At 35.7% G+C, this 18,199-nt stretch overlaps 2 protein-coding genes across 2 annotated transcripts; one reads left to right on the top strand and one right to left on the bottom strand.

The window, feature by feature from the left end:
* On the top strand, positions 8,000 to 9,314 carry LOC110012030 (uncharacterized mitochondrial protein AtMg00810-like). The gene is made up of 4 exons (XM_020694114.1): positions 8,000 to 8,179; positions 8,292 to 8,346; positions 8,420 to 9,165; positions 9,261 to 9,314. The coding sequence occupies exons 1-4, from the start codon at positions 8,000 to 8,002 to the stop codon at positions 9,312 to 9,314; spliced, it is 1,035 nt and encodes a 344-aa protein (XP_020549773.1).
* On the bottom strand, positions 10,289 to 13,003 carry LOC105162359 (F-box/FBD/LRR-repeat protein At1g13570-like). Its single transcript, XM_011080360.2, has 4 exons — positions 12,956 to 13,003; positions 11,070 to 11,934; positions 10,811 to 10,981; positions 10,289 to 10,722 (listed from the first exon to the last, which is right to left on the bottom strand). Exons 2-4 carry the CDS (start codon positions 11,910 to 11,912, stop codon positions 10,420 to 10,422), a joined length of 1,317 nt encoding a protein of 438 aa, XP_011078662.1. The 5' UTR covers positions 11,913 to 11,934; positions 12,956 to 13,003; the 3' UTR covers positions 10,289 to 10,419.

Raw genomic sequence — 18,199 nt, 5'->3', positions numbered from 1 at the left:
AAAAACCTCGGCCACATCAGATTACAATTATGCAATGATTTTACTTCAAAAGCCCAATTAAAGAAATAAAATCTTACTACTAGAAAAGAATTAGGAAGTTGGTGTGAACAATTTGGATTTCAAAAAATAAGGTCACCGTCATCATCATCAAAGCCAAAACACTATAACAATCATAGACATAGATTATCAAAGAAAGCTTCTTTTAAATTCCCCACTAAAACCTCTCCTAAACCTAGTTTCCCAAGAAAAAATTTCGCAAAGAAAAAATATTCTAGTATTCCTAATTCCATTATATGTCATAAATGTCAAAAACCAGGTCATTATGCTAGTAGTTGTAGAATGCGAAAGAAAATTCATGAATTACGTCTAGGAGAAGAGTTAACAAATCAATTATTAAGAATCCTAGATGAAGAAGATTTAAAAATATTTGAAATTGAAAATTCTAGCTTAGAAGAACAACTAGATCAAATTCATACAGATGAAGGATATTCCTCCTTAGAAGAAGAATCCCAAAACTCTAATTCAGATAATAATAATGAATGTACCAGTTGTTCACCAGAATTATTTCTTTGTAATAAACAAATAGCCACCTTAACTAACCAATTTTTCCTAATCTTAGATCTTATTGATAAAATCCAAAACCCTAAAGATAAAGAAATTTACCTCCATAAACTTCAAGAATTAATTTCAAATGAAAATCCTCAAAACATAAAACCCCCTCCTAAAACAGATTTCTCAGAAATTATGAATATGTTTGATTCTTCTAATTCTAAAGTTTCAATATATAATCTAAAACATGAAGTTAGACAATTAAAAAAGGAAGTTAAAACTTTAAAAGAAAACCATGATCAATTACAACAGGAAATTTTAATCATAAAACTTCAAAATCAAATTTTCAAAGAAAATTCTAACAAAATATCCCCATTTAAAGTCTCTGAAGAAGAAGAAGCGTTCGTTAATGCCATATCTAGAATTTCTTATAAAAAATGGTATGTAAAAAATTAATCTAGTTATTGAAGATTTTAAATTAAATGCCATAGCTTTATTGGATTTAGGAGCAGACATGAATTGTATTCAAGAAGGGTTAATCCCCACTAAATATTTTAAAAAAACTAAAGAAAAACTCTCAGCTGCTAATTATGCTAGTCTCAAAATTAATTTCAAACTTTCAAAAGCTCATGTGTGTAATAATGGAATTTGTTTTAAAACTAGTTTTGTGCTAGTCAAAGATCTTAATACTCCAATAATTTTAGAAAATCCTTTTCTCCAAATGCTTTACCTAATTAATGTAAGTTCTGAAGGGATTAGGACTAAAGTAATGGGAAAAGATATCTTATTTCAATTTCAATTCCCTGTAACCCAAAGAGATATTAAAGTAGTTCAAGATACTTTTATATTCCAAGAAATTAGTAATAAAGAAAAACAAATTCTCTTTTTAAAAGATGAAATTTCTCATAAAAAAATAGAAGAACAAATTTCTGCACCTTTCACTCAAAAGAAAATTCTTGAATTTCAAAATCAAGTTCAAAAACAAGTTTGTTCGGAACTACCAAATGCATTTTGGGAAAGAAAAAAACATGTTATCAATCTTCCATATGAAACAAATTTTGATGAAAGACAAATTCCTACTAAAGCTAGGCCAATACAGATGAATCAAGAATTACTAAAATATTGCAAAAAAAAAAAAAAGAAAACTCAAGATCTTCTTAATAAAAAAATGATTCTCCCTTCAAAGTCTCCTTGGTCTTGTTCAGCTTTTTATGTCCAGAAAAATGCAGAATTAGAAAGAGGGACACCCAGATAAGTTATAAATTACAAATATTTAAATAACGCATTAAGATGGATTAGGTATTCCATACCTAATAAAAGAGATCTTCTTAAAAGACTTTATAATGCAAAAATATTTTCTAAATTTGACATGAAATTAGGATTCTGGCAAATTCAAATTGATGAAAAAGATAGATATAAAACAACTTTCACTCTCCCTTTTGGCCATTTTGAGTGGAATGTTATGCCATTTGGTTTAAAAAAATGCTCCATCAGAATTTCAAAAAATTATGAATGATATTTTCACTCCATATACTTCTTTCACTATTGTTTATATTGATGATGTTTTAGTCTTCAGTGAAAACATAGAAAAACACTAGAAACATTTACAAATATTTCTTAAACTCATTAAAGATAATGGCTTAGTTGTATCATCCCCCAAAATAAAACTCTTCCAAACTAATATTAGATTTTTAGGACATCAAATTCATCAGGAAACTATTGTCACAGTTCAAAGATCTCTAACTTTTGTAGAAAATTTTCCAGACCAAATTTTAGACAAAACTCAACTACAAAAATTTTTAGGAAGCTTAAATTATGTTTCAAAATTTTATCCAAATCTTAGACAAATATGTAAACCATTATATGAAAGACTAAAAACTCCACCACCACCTTGGACCCAAATTCATACAGATCTAGTGAAAAAATTAAAAATAGAAATTAAAAAAATTCCTTGTCTTAGTATATGCCATCCAAGTGCACCAAAAATTGTACAAATAGATGCATCCGAATTAGGATATGGAGGTATCCTTAGCCAAATTATTAATAATAAAGAAATAATAATAAGATATTATTCTGGAGTCTGGAAAACTACAGCTCAGAAAAATTATCCTACAATAATAAAGAAAATATTATCTATTGTATTGTGTATTTCTAAATTCCAAGATGATTTGTTAAATAAAAAATTTCTCTTAAAAATTGATTATAGAGCTGCAAAAGATGTACTTACAAAAGATGTTAAAAATTTAGTTTCAAAACAAATTTTTACAAGATGGCAAACTTTATTATCTGTATTTGATTTTGATATTGAATATATTAAAGGAGCTCACAATCACATTCCTAACTATTTGACAAGAGAGTTCTTGCAGGGATGTTGAAATCAAGTGAAGATTCAAAGCTAAAGAATTTAGCAAAAACAACAACCCAAATTCTCAAATTAGAATACCCTTCTCTAACGCCAGAGAACACCCAATTAAGACCCCAAAATCTTCAAATTTCAAAGCCACAAATTCCACAAAATCGAAAACCATTACGGGTTGTACCCCCATCTCTCCAATCAAAAACACAAAGTCTTACCCAAACAACCCCAAGAACACCATCATTATGACAAACTCCCATTCAAATTGTCAACAGATTTACCCCGTTGGGAAAATCAATTCCTCTTGCCCCTTCCAAACTTACTCAAACCTATAAAGACATAGCAGGTACTTCTACTGCTAGGCCTACCAGTTCCCAATCCAATTCACCAATTTTCCCATATTTTGAGAAAATAAATTTCCACCTCGATTGTGTAATTGAGGATGGGTGGATAAATGAACAAACCCAAGATAATCCTGTTTTGATGGCGATAATGGTTCTTGATGAAAATCACAACAGGATTTATGAAGATCCTCAAAAAACCCAACAATTTTTTGAAGACATTCTTGTCTCTACCAAATCAATTTTCATTCAAAATATGCCTCCCAAAGGAGCCCCAGCCAACTCTTCACAAATTGGCTATAGGAAAATTTTCATAAATTCCATTCTTTCTTTGTCCGATTGGGGAAAAAGTCCCTATGAGCCCAAAAATATACCAAATAAAAAATATCCTTTGTTATCCAATTGGGACTATATCAAAGCCTTCAACATTTCCTTCTTAAGCAAAATGAAAAAAATACCATGTCCTTTTATTTTCTTTTTGGCACCAAAATTTCTCCCGAGAAAATTCCAAACTGGTTCGTCATATGGTGGTACTATTTTGGTCTGGAACCACATATTCTTCCTAAACCAGTCTTAGGATGCATTCAAATTCTTTACAGAAAATCTCAAAATCAGTATGTTTCCAAGAAAACATCTCCCCAATTTTCTCAAATTCTATATCCAATTTAATCTGACTTGAATTCTGAAAATTGAACCCCAATTCAAGCCCATCCAAATTGATGAAGATACAATCATATTTTCCTTGGGGAAAAAATGCTGTGTAAAATGGGGGGACAAAATGAATACGGAAACATTTGACCGAGCAGCAATATTGGAGTGGTTCAAGCAAAATTCTACAATGTGCAAAATATCAACAATTTTTGGCAAAGAATTCAATTCAGAGCAAGAACAATTTTTATTAAGGAAAAACAATTTGTCCTCAAGAATTGCCAAAGCAACAACCACTGAAGAAATTCAGAAAATTCTTGAAGAGATTCAAAGTGAGAAAGAAGATTCACCATCGCCAATTCATCTCGGAGATGAAAATGAAGATGATTGTTTCGGCATTTTTAGTCCAATTCCATAAAAGTTTAGTTTGATGTAAAAAATTTTATTGTTGTAACAAATTTCATTATTGTAACAAATTCATATTGAAAATGATGTAATCATGATGTATTCAAAAAGAAAATCAAAAATCCAAAAATTCATTTTAGTTTTGTCAGACAACTTGCTGCATTATGGAGGTATGATAGACAACCACAATCAGCAATAATTCAAATCCATGATGAAGGCCAAGCATTTCTATAAATAGAAGCATTTGTTGGAAGAAAAAATCACAACTCATTCTTGGAGAGCTTTTCTCATATACATTCTCTAGCATTTGCTTGCTTCTTTCAAGTTCTTTCTCTTGTTCTTCATCTCTTCTTCCAAAGATATTTCTCTTGTACTTCATTCATGTCACTTATTCGCTTTTGTATTGGTCCACATCATCTGCTATGGCTATTGTGGATTAGTTAGATTTTGGTGGTTCTGTTATTTAAAGCATTCGTTTTCTTCCTCTGTTTTTCACTCTGTAACAATATTCTGGTGAATTAGAAGAAATCATGGTTGTTTCAATTTTTCTCTCTCAATCAATTGTGTTTTTCATTTGGTATTTTCACATGGTATCAGAGCCTTCTCCTTGAAGGTCTCCAGATACACTTCTCTATTATCTAATACACAACATAGATACACAGTTGACGGTGATTCGAAATGGAGGAGGATCAGTACCAGAAGGATGTTCTGTATCTTCATCCTTCGGATAATTCCAGCTTTGTGCTGGCGTCTACAACTTCAATTGGTTCCAACTACCTAACTTGGAGTAGAGTTATGTATGCAAGATGAAGCTCGCCTTCATAGATGGATTGTTTCCTAAGCCACCAGCAAGTTCTGCTCTATTTGAACAGTGGAGAAGAGCGGATCTCATGGTAACGTCATGGCTCTGGAGCTCGATTTTGAAAGACATCGTGGAAGCTTTCATGTATGTAAGTTCTTCGAAAGAACTATGGCTAGAAATTCAAACTAGATTTGGACGGAGCAATGCTCCAATGATCTATCAAATACAGCGCGAGATCTCGTCTATCTCGCAAGGTGACATGACTTTGACCTCTTACCTAATGAAAATACAAAAGTTGTGGAACGAATTGTTCTGTTTGTCTCCTTCTGCGAAATGCACTTGTGGAGGCTGTAACTATGGCATCAACAAGGACATAGGAGAGATGTACTTGTCGATGCAGCTGATGCAATTTCTCATGGGACTCCATGAGTGTTTTGACAAAGAAAAGAGCCAGGTACTGATGTTAGACCCATTGCTAGATCTGGAAAAGGCTTTTTCAATGATTTTTGTTGTTGAGCAGCAAAGGAACGTGCAAGTTCATCTTCCAGACAACACTAATAGTTCTGCTTACCAGGTTACTTGGAGAGAAAACATAAAGGAAGGGATACATAAACAAATACAGAAACGGAAACCGTTTGTGGACAAACTATCCATGGTGTGTACGCATTGTCATAAAACAGGACATTTGCGTGATACATGCTTTCAATTGCATGGAACTCCAAAGTGGTTCAAAACATTGAATGATAAGAATAGGCATCCTGGGGGTAGCTTCAATTTTTTTGGAAATTTGGAGGCTAGAGCAGTGAATAATATGGAAAATCTAGCTTCAAACAATGAGAAGAGGTCTGATATAGCAGACTTGGTGGCTGAACTATTGAAAATGATCAAGCAAAAGGAAGAACCTTCATATCCTATTTCTCACTTCGCGAATTATGTACAATATTAAGAACAATTCGCAAGTAACACTCTTGAGCCTTCTGTATTGAGTATTAGTGACTGGATAATTGACTCAGGAGCTACAAACCATGTATGCACATCCTTATCTTGTTTTGAATCTTATTCCATTCCATCATATACACATTTTGTTCATTTACCCGATGGAACTAAGAAGACAGTCTCTTACATTGGAGTTGTGAGAATCACATATAAGCTCTCCCTCACTTCTATATTTTTTATTCCAGACTTCAAAGTGAACCTTCTTTCAGTCAGTCAACTGTGTTGTAGTAGTGCTTACTCGTGTCTGTTCAATCAATCCAACTGCCTCTTGCAGGACTAGGTGACTAGGAAGGTGGTGGCAAGAGGAATCTTGATGAGAAAGTTTTACATACTAAAATCTACTATTTTTGCTCCTTCACTCAATGTTGTTGCCTTTGTGCCTAACTCTTGTAGTGCTATAACTGATTGCAATGATTTCTTGTGGCATAGAAGGCTTGGTCATGCCTCTATGATGGCTATCAAGCAGATCCCTGAATGTAATATCTCAAAGGATTCATTAGATATGCATTGTGATATATGCCCAAAGGCTAAGTAATCAAGACTTACTTTCAAACCAAGTGATTCTCAATCTCTTACACCTTTTGGTTTGGTTCACTTAGACTTTTGGGGGCCACACAAAACACCTAGCCTATCAGGCTGCAGCTATATACTCACAATTCTAGACGATTTTAGCAGAACTTTGTGGACATATCTTATTAAACATAAGGAACAAGTTGCTACAACCCTCTCCACCTTCGCAGCTATGGTTGAAAGACAATTTGAAACTAAAATAAAAGTGTTACGCTCAGATAATGGCTCAGAGTTTATCAACTAGAACTGTCAAAATTTCTGTCAAAACCATGGCATAATTCACAAAACTTCATGTACATACACCCCTCAACAAAATGGGAGAGTAGAAAGGAAACATAGGCACTTACTCAATGTTGCACGAGCACTCTTGTTTCGAACCTCCCTTCCCCTTAAATTTTGGGGGGATTGCATTCTAGCTGCCACTTACATCATTAACAGAACACCTACTCAAACTTTAGGATGGAACACTCCTTTTCAAAGGTTATTTGGCTATGCTCCTACCTATTCATATCTTAAGACATACAGTTGCCTATGTTTTGCTACAAACTTAAGTCCTCACAAAACTAAGTTCCATAGGAGAGCCCATAAGTGTTTTTTTTTGGGTTATTCCATAACGCAAAAATGTTATAGAGTGTATGACTTGGAAGACCACACCCTCTTTACCTCTAGGGATGTGATCTTCCATGAATAGATATTTGACAGCAACTCTAAGGATACTCTTGACTGCCCCCTTCCTACAGTCACTGCAAGCACTGATAATATCACCTTGACGTCATCTAGTTCCTCACCAGTTGACTCTGTTTCACTACATGACACCAGCTCTCAAGTATCTCCTATGCATTTGCCTGCAGAAATTACATCTCCTACAATGTTACCTCCTCATAGGTCTACTAGACTGAGTCAAAAACCTCAGTGGCCTAATGATTCTGTGTGTTAACACAACTCTTCTGTCTTGCGTTCTGCTTTTCCTGCATACAATTCCTTCGTAGCTTCTCTGTCAATTGTGCAGGAGCCATGTTCTTTTTCAAAAGCAGCTCAATTTCCCGAATGGAGGGACGCGATGGATGCAGAGATTCAAGCTCTGGGAAGAAATCACACTTGGACTCTAACACCCCTTCCACCTGGAAAGCGAGCAGTTGGTAGTAAGTGGGTGTTCAAGACGAAATTGCAAGCAGATGGGATTGAACGACATAAAGCTCGCCTCACTACCAAAGGGTATAATCAAGTCGAAGGTGCCGACTTCACTGAGAGTTTTTCCCCAGTGGCGAAGGCTGGGTACGACATTTCCTCGCTCTTGCTGCAGCAAAAGGTTGGGTGATTCAGCAGCTAGATATGAATAACGCGTTCCTCCACGGGTATTCTGATGAGGACATCTACATGCTCCTTCCTGCTGGTTATAATGTGGATTTGGGACTGGTGTGCAAGCTAGAGAGGTCCTTGTACAAGTTGAAGCAAGCTTCGCCAATGGAACGTCGAGTTGACATTGAAGCTACAACAATTTGGTTTTACTCAGTGTGCACACGATCATTGCTTATTTTTGCTTCACACTGAACATGGGTTGATTTCCCTCTTGGTATACGTAGACAACATTCTCCTTGCTGGTAACTGCGTTGATGAATTACAGAGAGTGAAGGCCTATCTACATAATTTCTTCACTATCAAAGACAAGGGAGATGCTCGTTATTTCTTGGGGTTGGAGATTGCACGGAATTCTTATGGGATTTACTTATCACAAACCAAATATCATTATAGACACTGGTCTGTTGGGGGCTAAATCATTGGTCACGCCTTTTCCAGTAGGTCTCAAATTGGCCTCAGATACAGGTGCTCTGCTTCGGGCTCAAAATTCATACAAAGATTTAATGGGTAGGCTACTCTATTTGAGCTTTACTAGACCCGATATTTCCCACTCTGTGCAACAGTTAAGCCAGTACCTCAATCACCTTTGCGATGCCTATTGGAATGCTGCTCTCCACGTGGTTAGATACCTCAAAGGATGCCCTTCGCTTGGGTTGTTTTTGCCTGCTGTTAACTCTTTGGACCTTCAAGGTTATTGCGATGCCGATTGGGCATCGTGTTCTGATTCTAGGAGTTCATTAACCGATTTCTGTATCTTTCTTGGGGGACCTCTTGTCTCGTGGAAAACTAAGAAGCAATCGACGGTTTCTCACTCTTCTGCAGAGGCAGAATATCGTAGTTTGGCAGCAATGGTTTGTGAGTTGCGTTGGTTACCTTTTTTGCTGGCAGATTTTGGTGTCTCATTGTCTTTGCCTGTGTCTCTCTTTTGTGATAACAAGGCCGCACTTCACATTCTTGCGAATCCTGTGTTTCACGAACGCACCAAGCACATTGAGATTGATTGCCACCTTGTTCGTGATGCTTACACGGCTAGTTTTATTGCCCCTGTGCTCATTCTCAGCTTCACCCAACTTCCAGATGTGTTCACGAAGGCTCTACCATTGAAGTTGTTCAGCTCTTTTTTGTCCAAGTTGGGACTCGTATCTTTTGCCCCTAGTCCCACTTGTGGGGGGATGTTGGAATATCTTTTTCTTCAATGGCTGCTACAATGATGAATGTGGATGATTCTTTGCAGCCTGCAGTTGCTAAAGGTGCTGGAGTTGCTTCAGACCTTCTTGATCAAGGATGACCTTTAGTTTTAGCCAGCAACAAGCGTGTTTCTTATATTGCATTTTTAGCTTAGTTAGTTGGGCATTTTACAATCATGTTCCAGTCACTTATTCGCTTTCGTATTGGTCCACGTCATCTAATATGGCTGTTGTGGATTAGTTAGATTTTGGTGGTTCTGTTATTTAAAACAGTAGTCTTCTTCCTCTGTTTTTCACTCTGTAACAATATTCCGATGAATTAGAAGAAATCATGGCTGTTTCCATTTTTCTTTCTCAATCAGTTGTGTTTCTCGTTTGGTATTTCCTAGAACTCAAATAACTTCTGAGGAATATTTACAATTTTTCATAAGGTCTTTTCTACAGTTATTAAAAGGAACAATTATGTATATAAACATTAAGTTAAATGAAATCTCCTAATATATGAAGTTTTGGTTTAATGAGGGATAGATCAAATTAATATTTTAACTATCATCATAAAAGTAATGGCCAATAATTGTTGCGTGGTTGTGGTAGTAACTCTTTATTACGGCTATTTATTATTAACTACGATAATTAATCATGATTACAATATGTTATGATGTCCATTGGGGTTAATTTAATTAATTAAATTCATTTGATTTTGATACCATTAATTAATCCAGTGCTTGAAGTAATTCATAAAATGCGGAATTAGTTGATCTTATGAGTTAGTTAATTATTTATATGTAGGTTAATTTAATGTCTCATCATTTAATTAATTAATTAATTGATCAATCAAATTCATTTGTTTAAATTTAATCAATTAATTAATGCATCTAAATTAAATCTTTACTCTGGCTAATTAATTACCCAACTTAATTATAACTGATCTCATAATTAATTCATCCATTCAAATTCTTGAATTAACTAGTACAATGAGTAATTAAACCTAAAATTATTCAAAATAAATGCAAAAAATTTATTACTAAATCTATAATTTAAAATTCACAAAGAAAAAGAAACAACAAAAGATATATAAAAGCAGAACCACCTCAAATAAGCAATAGCAAAATGGAGTAAATCCTGAAAACTGGTTTCAGAAGAGCAATAAAAGCATTGTCCATTGGAATTTTGAGCTGGTTGATAAAGCAGCTTAATCTTTTAGATTTAATCAAAATCTCGAACTATGATCTCAGCCTGCACTGATGCTCGACCGGAACTCACCAACTCTTCAAAAATCTCAGTTCGGGCTTTTCCTGAAACATTACTATTTTTAGTGATGATTTCCAGCTTCCTGAGTGCAGTTGCCGCCAACAGAAGAAGCTTCACAAATTCCATTTCAGGTTCCAGACCTGAGAAGTTTCGGATGTTTATGTTTTCCAGGCTACTGAGAGTAATTTCACATTCTTGTTGTGCCCTGATAAATTCAGCAGCGGTCTTCAAGTTCTCCGGATTACGCAAGCCTAGCGCCTATAAAAGTATCACAGGAGTGAATTAGTATGCCCTTTCTGAAAAGAGGAAATACAAGGATACATGTGCTCCGTGGGGCGCCGCTTACCGTAATTGTAAGACTCTGCAACTTTGGAGAGCTTCTGATCAAGCAAAGTGCACAAGTCACTTCAGCTATGGTACTCAAATTAATGATCCAAAACGTAAGAAGCCTCATATGGTTAAGGTCGTTTGGGAGTTTCTTCGGCACACCACCTCCACTTCCACCTCCAGCCAAGTACTGAAACAAATATTCAAGATAAAAGTCAGAGATCGGAGGCAAGAAAATTAACACTTTCAGAAAGAAAAGCAAAATCAAACTATCCCACCTGCAGAAAGTCTCTATTAACTGTCAGTTTTGTAATGGATGGGAGTTGACCAAGAATCCTGACAAGATTACTATCGTTGGGCTCGAATATTGCAAAATCGTTTGGCATCTGAAGATCATGAAGGCTTTTATGTCTGTGAGAAGTCATCGTCATTTCTGCAAGAAGCAATGTATTTTTGAAACAAATTGAACTGAGTCTGCCCCGATAGGAAAAGAACTTGAGATTAGGAGCGTCAATCTCGAGGTCTCCAATTGCTTTGGTACCAAAGCTCTCCAGTTTTATATACTCAAGCATTGGACATTTAGAGATAAAACTTTTGAATTCTCCAGCTGAAATGCAGACATTAAAAAGATCAAGTCTGACAAGCCTTTCAAATCCTCTGAATGCGGGAGGCGGCTTGAGCTCACCATAGGCAAGAAACAAATGTGTGAGTTCATCAAGAGTAAATAGAAATTGAGAGATCACGGGATGGCTGTCTGGGAAATCAAAACAAAAGGTGAGCTCTTCAACATGACAGTTTGACAAGAAACGCAGCCAGTTGTCGATACCACGACACATTTTCAAATCAGCAATTGTGAGTGAGAACTTGGTTATGCTTCCTTTGTGAAGTAAAAGTATTTGATCAATAATGGACACCCAGTCGTACCTCCTCAATAAGTTTACTTTGCAAGTCGAACCAAATATAAGACATGGTATAGTTTCCCAATTATACCGCCACTCTCTTGAAAGGACGCTTGTCCTCACTGCATCACATAAAGGCAAGTACTTAAGAATGTTATCAATGACATCACATGGAAGGCTGCTAATTCGATCAGTTTCCATGCAAATCTTTGTCCTTCTCATGTCGATATAATGTTCACAAATCCTGCCAATGATTATCAAGAAAGTAGTAATTGTCAACAGGTGCATTGAGAGACAAAAAGGCCTTGATTCACAATTATCAGAGCTTTCACATGATACAGCTTTGATCAACAAACATTATAAGGTAAATTGAAAGAAAAAACGAGTTTGTCTAGACTAGATTGTATATGCAGTTACTACAATGTCAGCACCAGAACCCGTTTTTCTCACAGGAGGCCGACTATAATACAGATGCTACGTACTCAGGACAGAAAACACAGAAAACAGAACAAAAACTGCTGAAATCACAAATCAAAGAATAAAATTTGACTGCTTTCGTTTGCAAGAACAAAACAGTTCCTGTAAATTGGGAACAAGCTCAATCCTCAGCTTCTTGATTTCTCGGTTGATTTCGTTGCTTGAAAAGCATATGTTTTGAAGCACTTCTCTTTTTCTCTTAGAAAAAGTAAATCAATGTTACAGTAAAACGAGCAACTAAACAATAGTAGTAGCTCCATAAATTACAATTAACTTAGGAGACAAGCAGTCACGGACATGTCTGGTAAGACTCAAAACACTATAGTACGATACCTCAGTTTTAACCACCAGACCAAAACATGATTTATTGAAGAAAGACTAAATCTTGAACTTCTCCGAATGCAATTGTTGAACTATTTAATTTCCTAATAGGAAAGACTAAATCTTGAACTTCTCTGAATGCAATTATTGAACTATTTAATTTCCTAAGAGGAAAGACTAAATCTTTTTTCTAACATTCACAACATATAGAGTAAAACATAGTAATCTGTTTTTCATCTTCGTTATTACCACAGAGAAGGCCGAAAAGAATAAGAATTACATTCACGTTCTTGCACTGCAAATTGACTCAAAGACGGGATGGCACAAAATCATGGGCAAACAACAAGGCAAAAGTAACAGGAAAAACACTATTATCCATCATCGCCTCGCATCGCATCGCATAGTACATAGACAATAACACACAGAAATTTCAAGTAAAAGACGGAAAAAGAACTACAAAAGTTTACCTGAGAGAGAATTTCGATTGAATCAGCGTGTGAAGCGTTCTGGTACGATTTGTATATGATTTGGTGTCAAATAGCAGTAAGAATCCAGGAATAGCTCGACTTCTAGCAAACTTGTGCTTCTTCCTTTTTTTTTATTTAATATTTTTTTATAGATATAAAAAAATTAAATATGTGTTTGTTATTTGTAGTTTTTCATACTTTTTGATTTTATATTTTGTATAATGGATAATATATAAAAAATCTAAGTTAAAATATACTAAATTGTGAAAGCGTTTATACTTACGATCGCAATTATTTACGTAAAAGATTTCTGTTATATTTTTTTAGGTAAATGTAAGCTTCATTGATAAAATAAGATCTTACAGTATAGCAATGTTCAACTGGTGGTTTCTTACATGACAGGCCAAGAGATATGCCATAATCTATATAACGCACATGAACTAACAGAACGAGATAAATTAATACTGATATCCTCTGTCTAATATCTTCCACAATAATGGTAGCTATTATATTCGGTGGTGGTTCCATATGCTCAAAGCGTCTCAAATTTTGTTCCCTCCAAATGTGGTAAATGCAAGCAGCCAGGAGTGCTCGATAAACCAAGTTAATCATATGTTTTCCTCTTCATTTCCTTGCAGCCCACTCAACATCCCGTGACCACTCTCTATTAGGCAATTCAAACCGAACAATCCGCCGAATCGCTGTTAGGCAGCTTCTGGTATAACGACATCGAAAGAATAGATTGTTTTCCTCTTCATTTCCTTGCAGCCCACTCAACATCTCGTGACCACTCTCTATTAGGCCATTCAAACCGAACAATCCGCCGAATCGCTGTTAGGCAGCTTCTGGCATAACGACATCGAAAGAATAGATTGTTTTCCTCTTCATTTCCTTACAGCCCACTCAACATCCCGTGACTACTCTCTATTAGGCCATTCAAACCGAACAATCTGCCGAATCGCTGTTAGGCAGCTTTTGGCATAACGACATCGAAAGAATAGATGAGTATGTGTCTCTATTGCGCCCTCAATGTGCCTAGGTATGATAGCTATGATTTATCAACTGTGGATAGTTAATTTTTGTGCCACAAGTTAATACCCATGTGTGTGCTATTATTATAATTTAATTATATTTTTAAAATTTAAAAACAACACATGTCGATCACTTATTAAAAAATTCTTGATGTGTTAAGATATTGAAAAAAAAAAAGTGTTTGGTACATCTAATTAAAAAGGGATAAATTTAGTATAATTACATATAAACTCCTTATAATTTAAAAAAAAATATATTTACCATCATTGAGAAGTCAAATTCACCAAATTTATTTATGTTAATAAAAAATTAAAAAAAAATTATTCTTGAGCTCAATTGACTTATTACTAATTTATTGCAGGTCAAATAAATTTTTTTATGACAAAATTACACGCATGTAAGCGAGGTATATTTTTACAATTTCAACGTAAAAAAAATTATTTTACTTGCAATAATCAATTCTAAATCAATGAAGGGAAAATAGCAATTTTTATTCAATTTTTTATTAATATCAATAAATTCAAAATATTTTAATTTTTAAAGAACCTATTTCTTAGATGAAGGGAGCTAGATGAAGGGACCTATTCAAAATATAATTTATAAATTATAAGAGATTTATATGTAATTATACAAAAATTTAGGACAAGAGAGCATAATTATCCCAATTTTCAATTGTAACATTGCATATGAATTGCATTTGGTTCAAGTTTATTAGATTGTCATATTCAATGGACATGATCAATCATCTTGCGCGAGCCTATTCGTCATCGATGCACATTGTCTCGTGTTCAAAGCAAAATATAAAACTCATAAAAGGAAATTTGAGGAGATATAATAAAAGATGCAAACAATGTTTCAAATGGGATTAAGATTAAGATGTTCCAATATGAATTGGAGGTTCGGTGATGCTGGTCTGAAACTCAACAACTCATTGAACATCTTGGATCCTGCTCCTGAATATATGGAGCAGATTTCAAGTGAGTTGCGGCTGACAGGAGAAGCTTCACAAATTCCATTTCAGGTTCCGAACCTGAGAGTGCTTCAATCTTCACATACTCGAGCCTAGTCATGACAGGAAATTCACCTTCCTCATCTTCATCAGAAATTCAGCGCTTGTCTTCATTTCCGGCACATCACAACTGGTTGATAACTCATAAGACGATGTTATATGTATGAGGTTCTGAGACGAGGAAATTTGAAAAACGAAATGCATACCCTGGAAATAGTAGTGTCCGCAAATTAGGAGAGCTTCTGATCAAGCAAACTGCACAACTCACTTGTGATATGGAACTAAACGAAATTCTAGGAAACGAAAGTTAAGGTTGTGATGAAGTTTCTGTGGCAGGCAAAATCTACTAAAGATCTGAATCAAAATGAGAAAAAGTAAAACAAAATCAGAGATTAGTTTAGTTGGTTAAATTCATATATTTAAAAAAGAAAAAAATAATAATAAAATCAACTTCCTTTACATAGAGAAAACAGCCATCTAACTCCAGTCTTGTGATGGAAGAAAGTCCATTGAGAAACTCGATCAACTGATTCTGATTTTGGAAAAGAAATGAGGGATTAATGGAGTTAAAAACACAAGTATATTTGGGGGGGTGAGGGGTGGAAATCAACTCCCTTACATCGAAAAAGGGGTCATCGTACGCCAGCATTGCGATGTAACCAAATGGATCGACATACTCGATCAAATCATTCTGATAGTCATTAACACTGTATGACGAAGACATCATTGACAATTCAGTAAGGAGTGGTGCATTTTTAAAAGTAATTAATATGAAGAAGCCTGAGAAATATAAGGACTTGAGATTAGGAGCATCAATATCCTGAAGCTCGCACCATCTATATGCGTCACAAGTGTCTATATACTGGACATTGAGTGATAAACTTTTTGAACTCTCCAGGCAAAAAGTAGACCCGCTCAAGGTGAAGGGTGACAAGCCTACCTAATCCTTTGAAGGTGGGAGGAGGCCTAAGAACAACATCAACAAGATACAGATGTTTGAGATGCTCAAAAGCAAATAGAAAGTGAGAAATCGGGCCAAACGGGTGAGTTCTTCTATGGGATGATTTGACAAGAATGGCAGGAGTGGTCAAGATAATCACTAACAAGTTTTGAGTGAGAACTTTACTATAGGCCCTTTGTGAAGTAACAATACTTGATGGATGACGGACGAAGAGTTGATTTTGGTGGGAAAGTTTTCCAATCAAAAAAGAGATGTGGAATAGTTACCCATTTATACCGCCATTCTCTTGAGAGTATGCTTGTCCTCACAGCTTCAACCACAGACAATGACTTAAGAATGTTATCCATGATATTACGTGGAAGGTTATCGCCCTCACACCCTCCCATACTTGCCTGAATGTGAAGGCTTTCGAGTCTGGAGGGGTATTTATATATAGCTGTAATGCTAATAAACTATTAATAAAAAACTGAAAAGTCGGGAGGCGGCTTTTTGTTTCTCTTAAGATGTAAGTCTCTTAGTATTCCATGCACACTATTCGGCTTTTTGCATTTGGAAAAGAGGTTCAATGCCGCATGCAACAGAGAACGTTAATCATCTTCAGACTTCAGCCACCACATTCATAAGGGAACTGAAGGGACTTGGCATTTTTGTAGCAATTCATAGTGGGCATTTCTAGGACCAATCTAACCTCGTTGCCCACTAGTGCTTTGACAGGACTAACAACAATTTAACAGTTTAATTGTTTGCGTATATGGGATGCTTCACATTGCTAACAATACTGGGGACAATCCAAATTCATTTTTATCGATATTTCAATTGGTGTAATGTGCAATTTGATAAATATTTATATAGAAAAAATTAAGACGGAAGGTTGCTAATTCCATCACCCTCACACTCTCCCATACTTGCTGCTGTTCGCTCCATGTATAAAACGCTCTTGAGAGTACATGCAAACATACCAAGTCTGGAGGGGTATTTATATAGGGATAAATTCATATTGCCCCTAAAATATGGAAAAATGACATAAACTAATTGCAAAATGGCGAGTGAACTACACAACTTTATTAAAACGTTGGAACTCAAGCTTAAATTACCAGAGTAGTAATAACAATCTAATAAATTTGGACCAAATGCAATTTACAAGTAAAATTCTGGTCAACGGTTTTCCTTCCAATACCATAGTAAAAAAGCTACACACAATTCTGTACTAAAGATTTGCACCAGAGAAATTCGAAGAACAGTGAGTAAATGACAATAATTGGAACCTATACAACTCTGAATAGAACACTAGTTTACAAATCTTTTCTGTGTTTTTGTTTAGTACAGATTAATCTCCAGTTGGCAAGTGCTTGAATTTTCAGTTAGAGGAAACAATTATTTCCAGTGTTTCATGCAAACTCAACAGCTCCATTTTTGACAGCCCTGCACAACATGATCGATCACACCCTGAGAATTGGGTAAAAACAAGAACGTAATATGACGTAAAAGCCGAATAGATCTGAACAGTTACCGCTTGGCCCCAAACTGCCAACAGAGGGATTAGAATCGTATCCATTTTGGAGAATATTTTGGAGCTCATTGTTCCACAAGTTCTGAAGAAATGTGGACATAGTGTGTCAAAGATTTGATAAGAGGAAAATTAAAAAAAAAAAAAAAAATCTGCTATTTCGCCCTTTTTTTCGCCGGTTAAGTTTCCGGTCGCCGTCCAGACGAATTTCCAACGGCCAATAGTACCATTTGAATCCTCACTTCAAGACGAACATTTCTATACCTTCAATTTGAGTTTTCGTCAATCATAGAGAGTGGGCTCAAGCCACAATCGCCAAACATATTTGCCGTTGATTCGTCTTTGTCTGGTCGAATCTCGATCTCAAACAACCACTATCAGACTCGTCTCTTCAAGACAATTCTAACGAGACCGACCTCACTTAATTTGGTAAATTTAAATGATGGGGGAAGCCGGCGGTGGGGGGCAGCGGGGGTAGGGGGTGGAGTGGAATGTCACGGGCTGCCCGCACACTAGGCCCCCGTGACGCGCACTTCGGCCACTCAACCGTTCTACATGGCCGACCACTCAGCCTTCATCGACAGACGACGGACACCCAACTGTGTTAGAGTCTTAGGTGTAGGCCTTTTATTGCTTTGTTACTGCTTTGTTATTTGCTTTATGTTGTTTAGATTCCTCAAGGGGACGTTACGCCTCTTGAGTTGCAAATTTCAGCTTTTCTAGTGTCTAGTGTAG

Source organism: Sesamum indicum, linkage group LG5, assembly GCF_000512975.1.
Source record: "Sesamum indicum cultivar Zhongzhi No. 13 linkage group LG5, S_indicum_v1.0, whole genome shotgun sequence".
In the NCBI taxonomy this organism is placed as follows: domain Eukaryota; kingdom Viridiplantae; phylum Streptophyta; class Magnoliopsida; order Lamiales; family Pedaliaceae; genus Sesamum; species Sesamum indicum.
This window is presented reverse-complemented; position numbering and strand designations above follow the sequence as displayed.

What these genes read in the sequence shown, in the direction of transcription:
- LOC110012030 (XM_020694114.1), top strand. Translation starts at nt 8,000, where the DNA reads ATGAATAACGCGTTCCTCCACGGGTATTCTGATGAGGACATCTACATG. An exon ending in CAAAGACAAGGGAGATGCTC is followed by an intron (nt 8,347 to 8,419) that starts GTTATTTCTTGG and finishes ATATCATTATAG; the next exon opens with ACACTGGTCTGTTGGGGGCT. An exon ending in TTTTGTCCAAGTTGGGACTC is followed by an intron (nt 9,166 to 9,260) that starts GTATCTTTTGCC and finishes GATTCTTTGCAG; the next exon opens with CCTGCAGTTGCTAAAGGTGC.
- LOC105162359 (XM_011080360.2), bottom strand. Translation starts at nt 11,912, where the DNA reads ATGAGAAGGACAAAGATTTGCATGGAAACTGATCGAATTAGCAGCCTT. An exon ending in TTAATAGAGACTTTCTGCAG is followed by an intron (nt 10,982 to 11,069) that starts GTGGGATAGTTT and finishes TATTTGTTTCAG; the next exon opens with TACTTGGCTGGAGGTGGAAG. An exon ending in TGCAGAGTCTTACAATTACG is followed by an intron (nt 10,723 to 10,810) that starts GTAAGCGGCGCC and finishes ATACTTTTATAG; the next exon opens with GCGCTAGGCTTGCGTAATCC.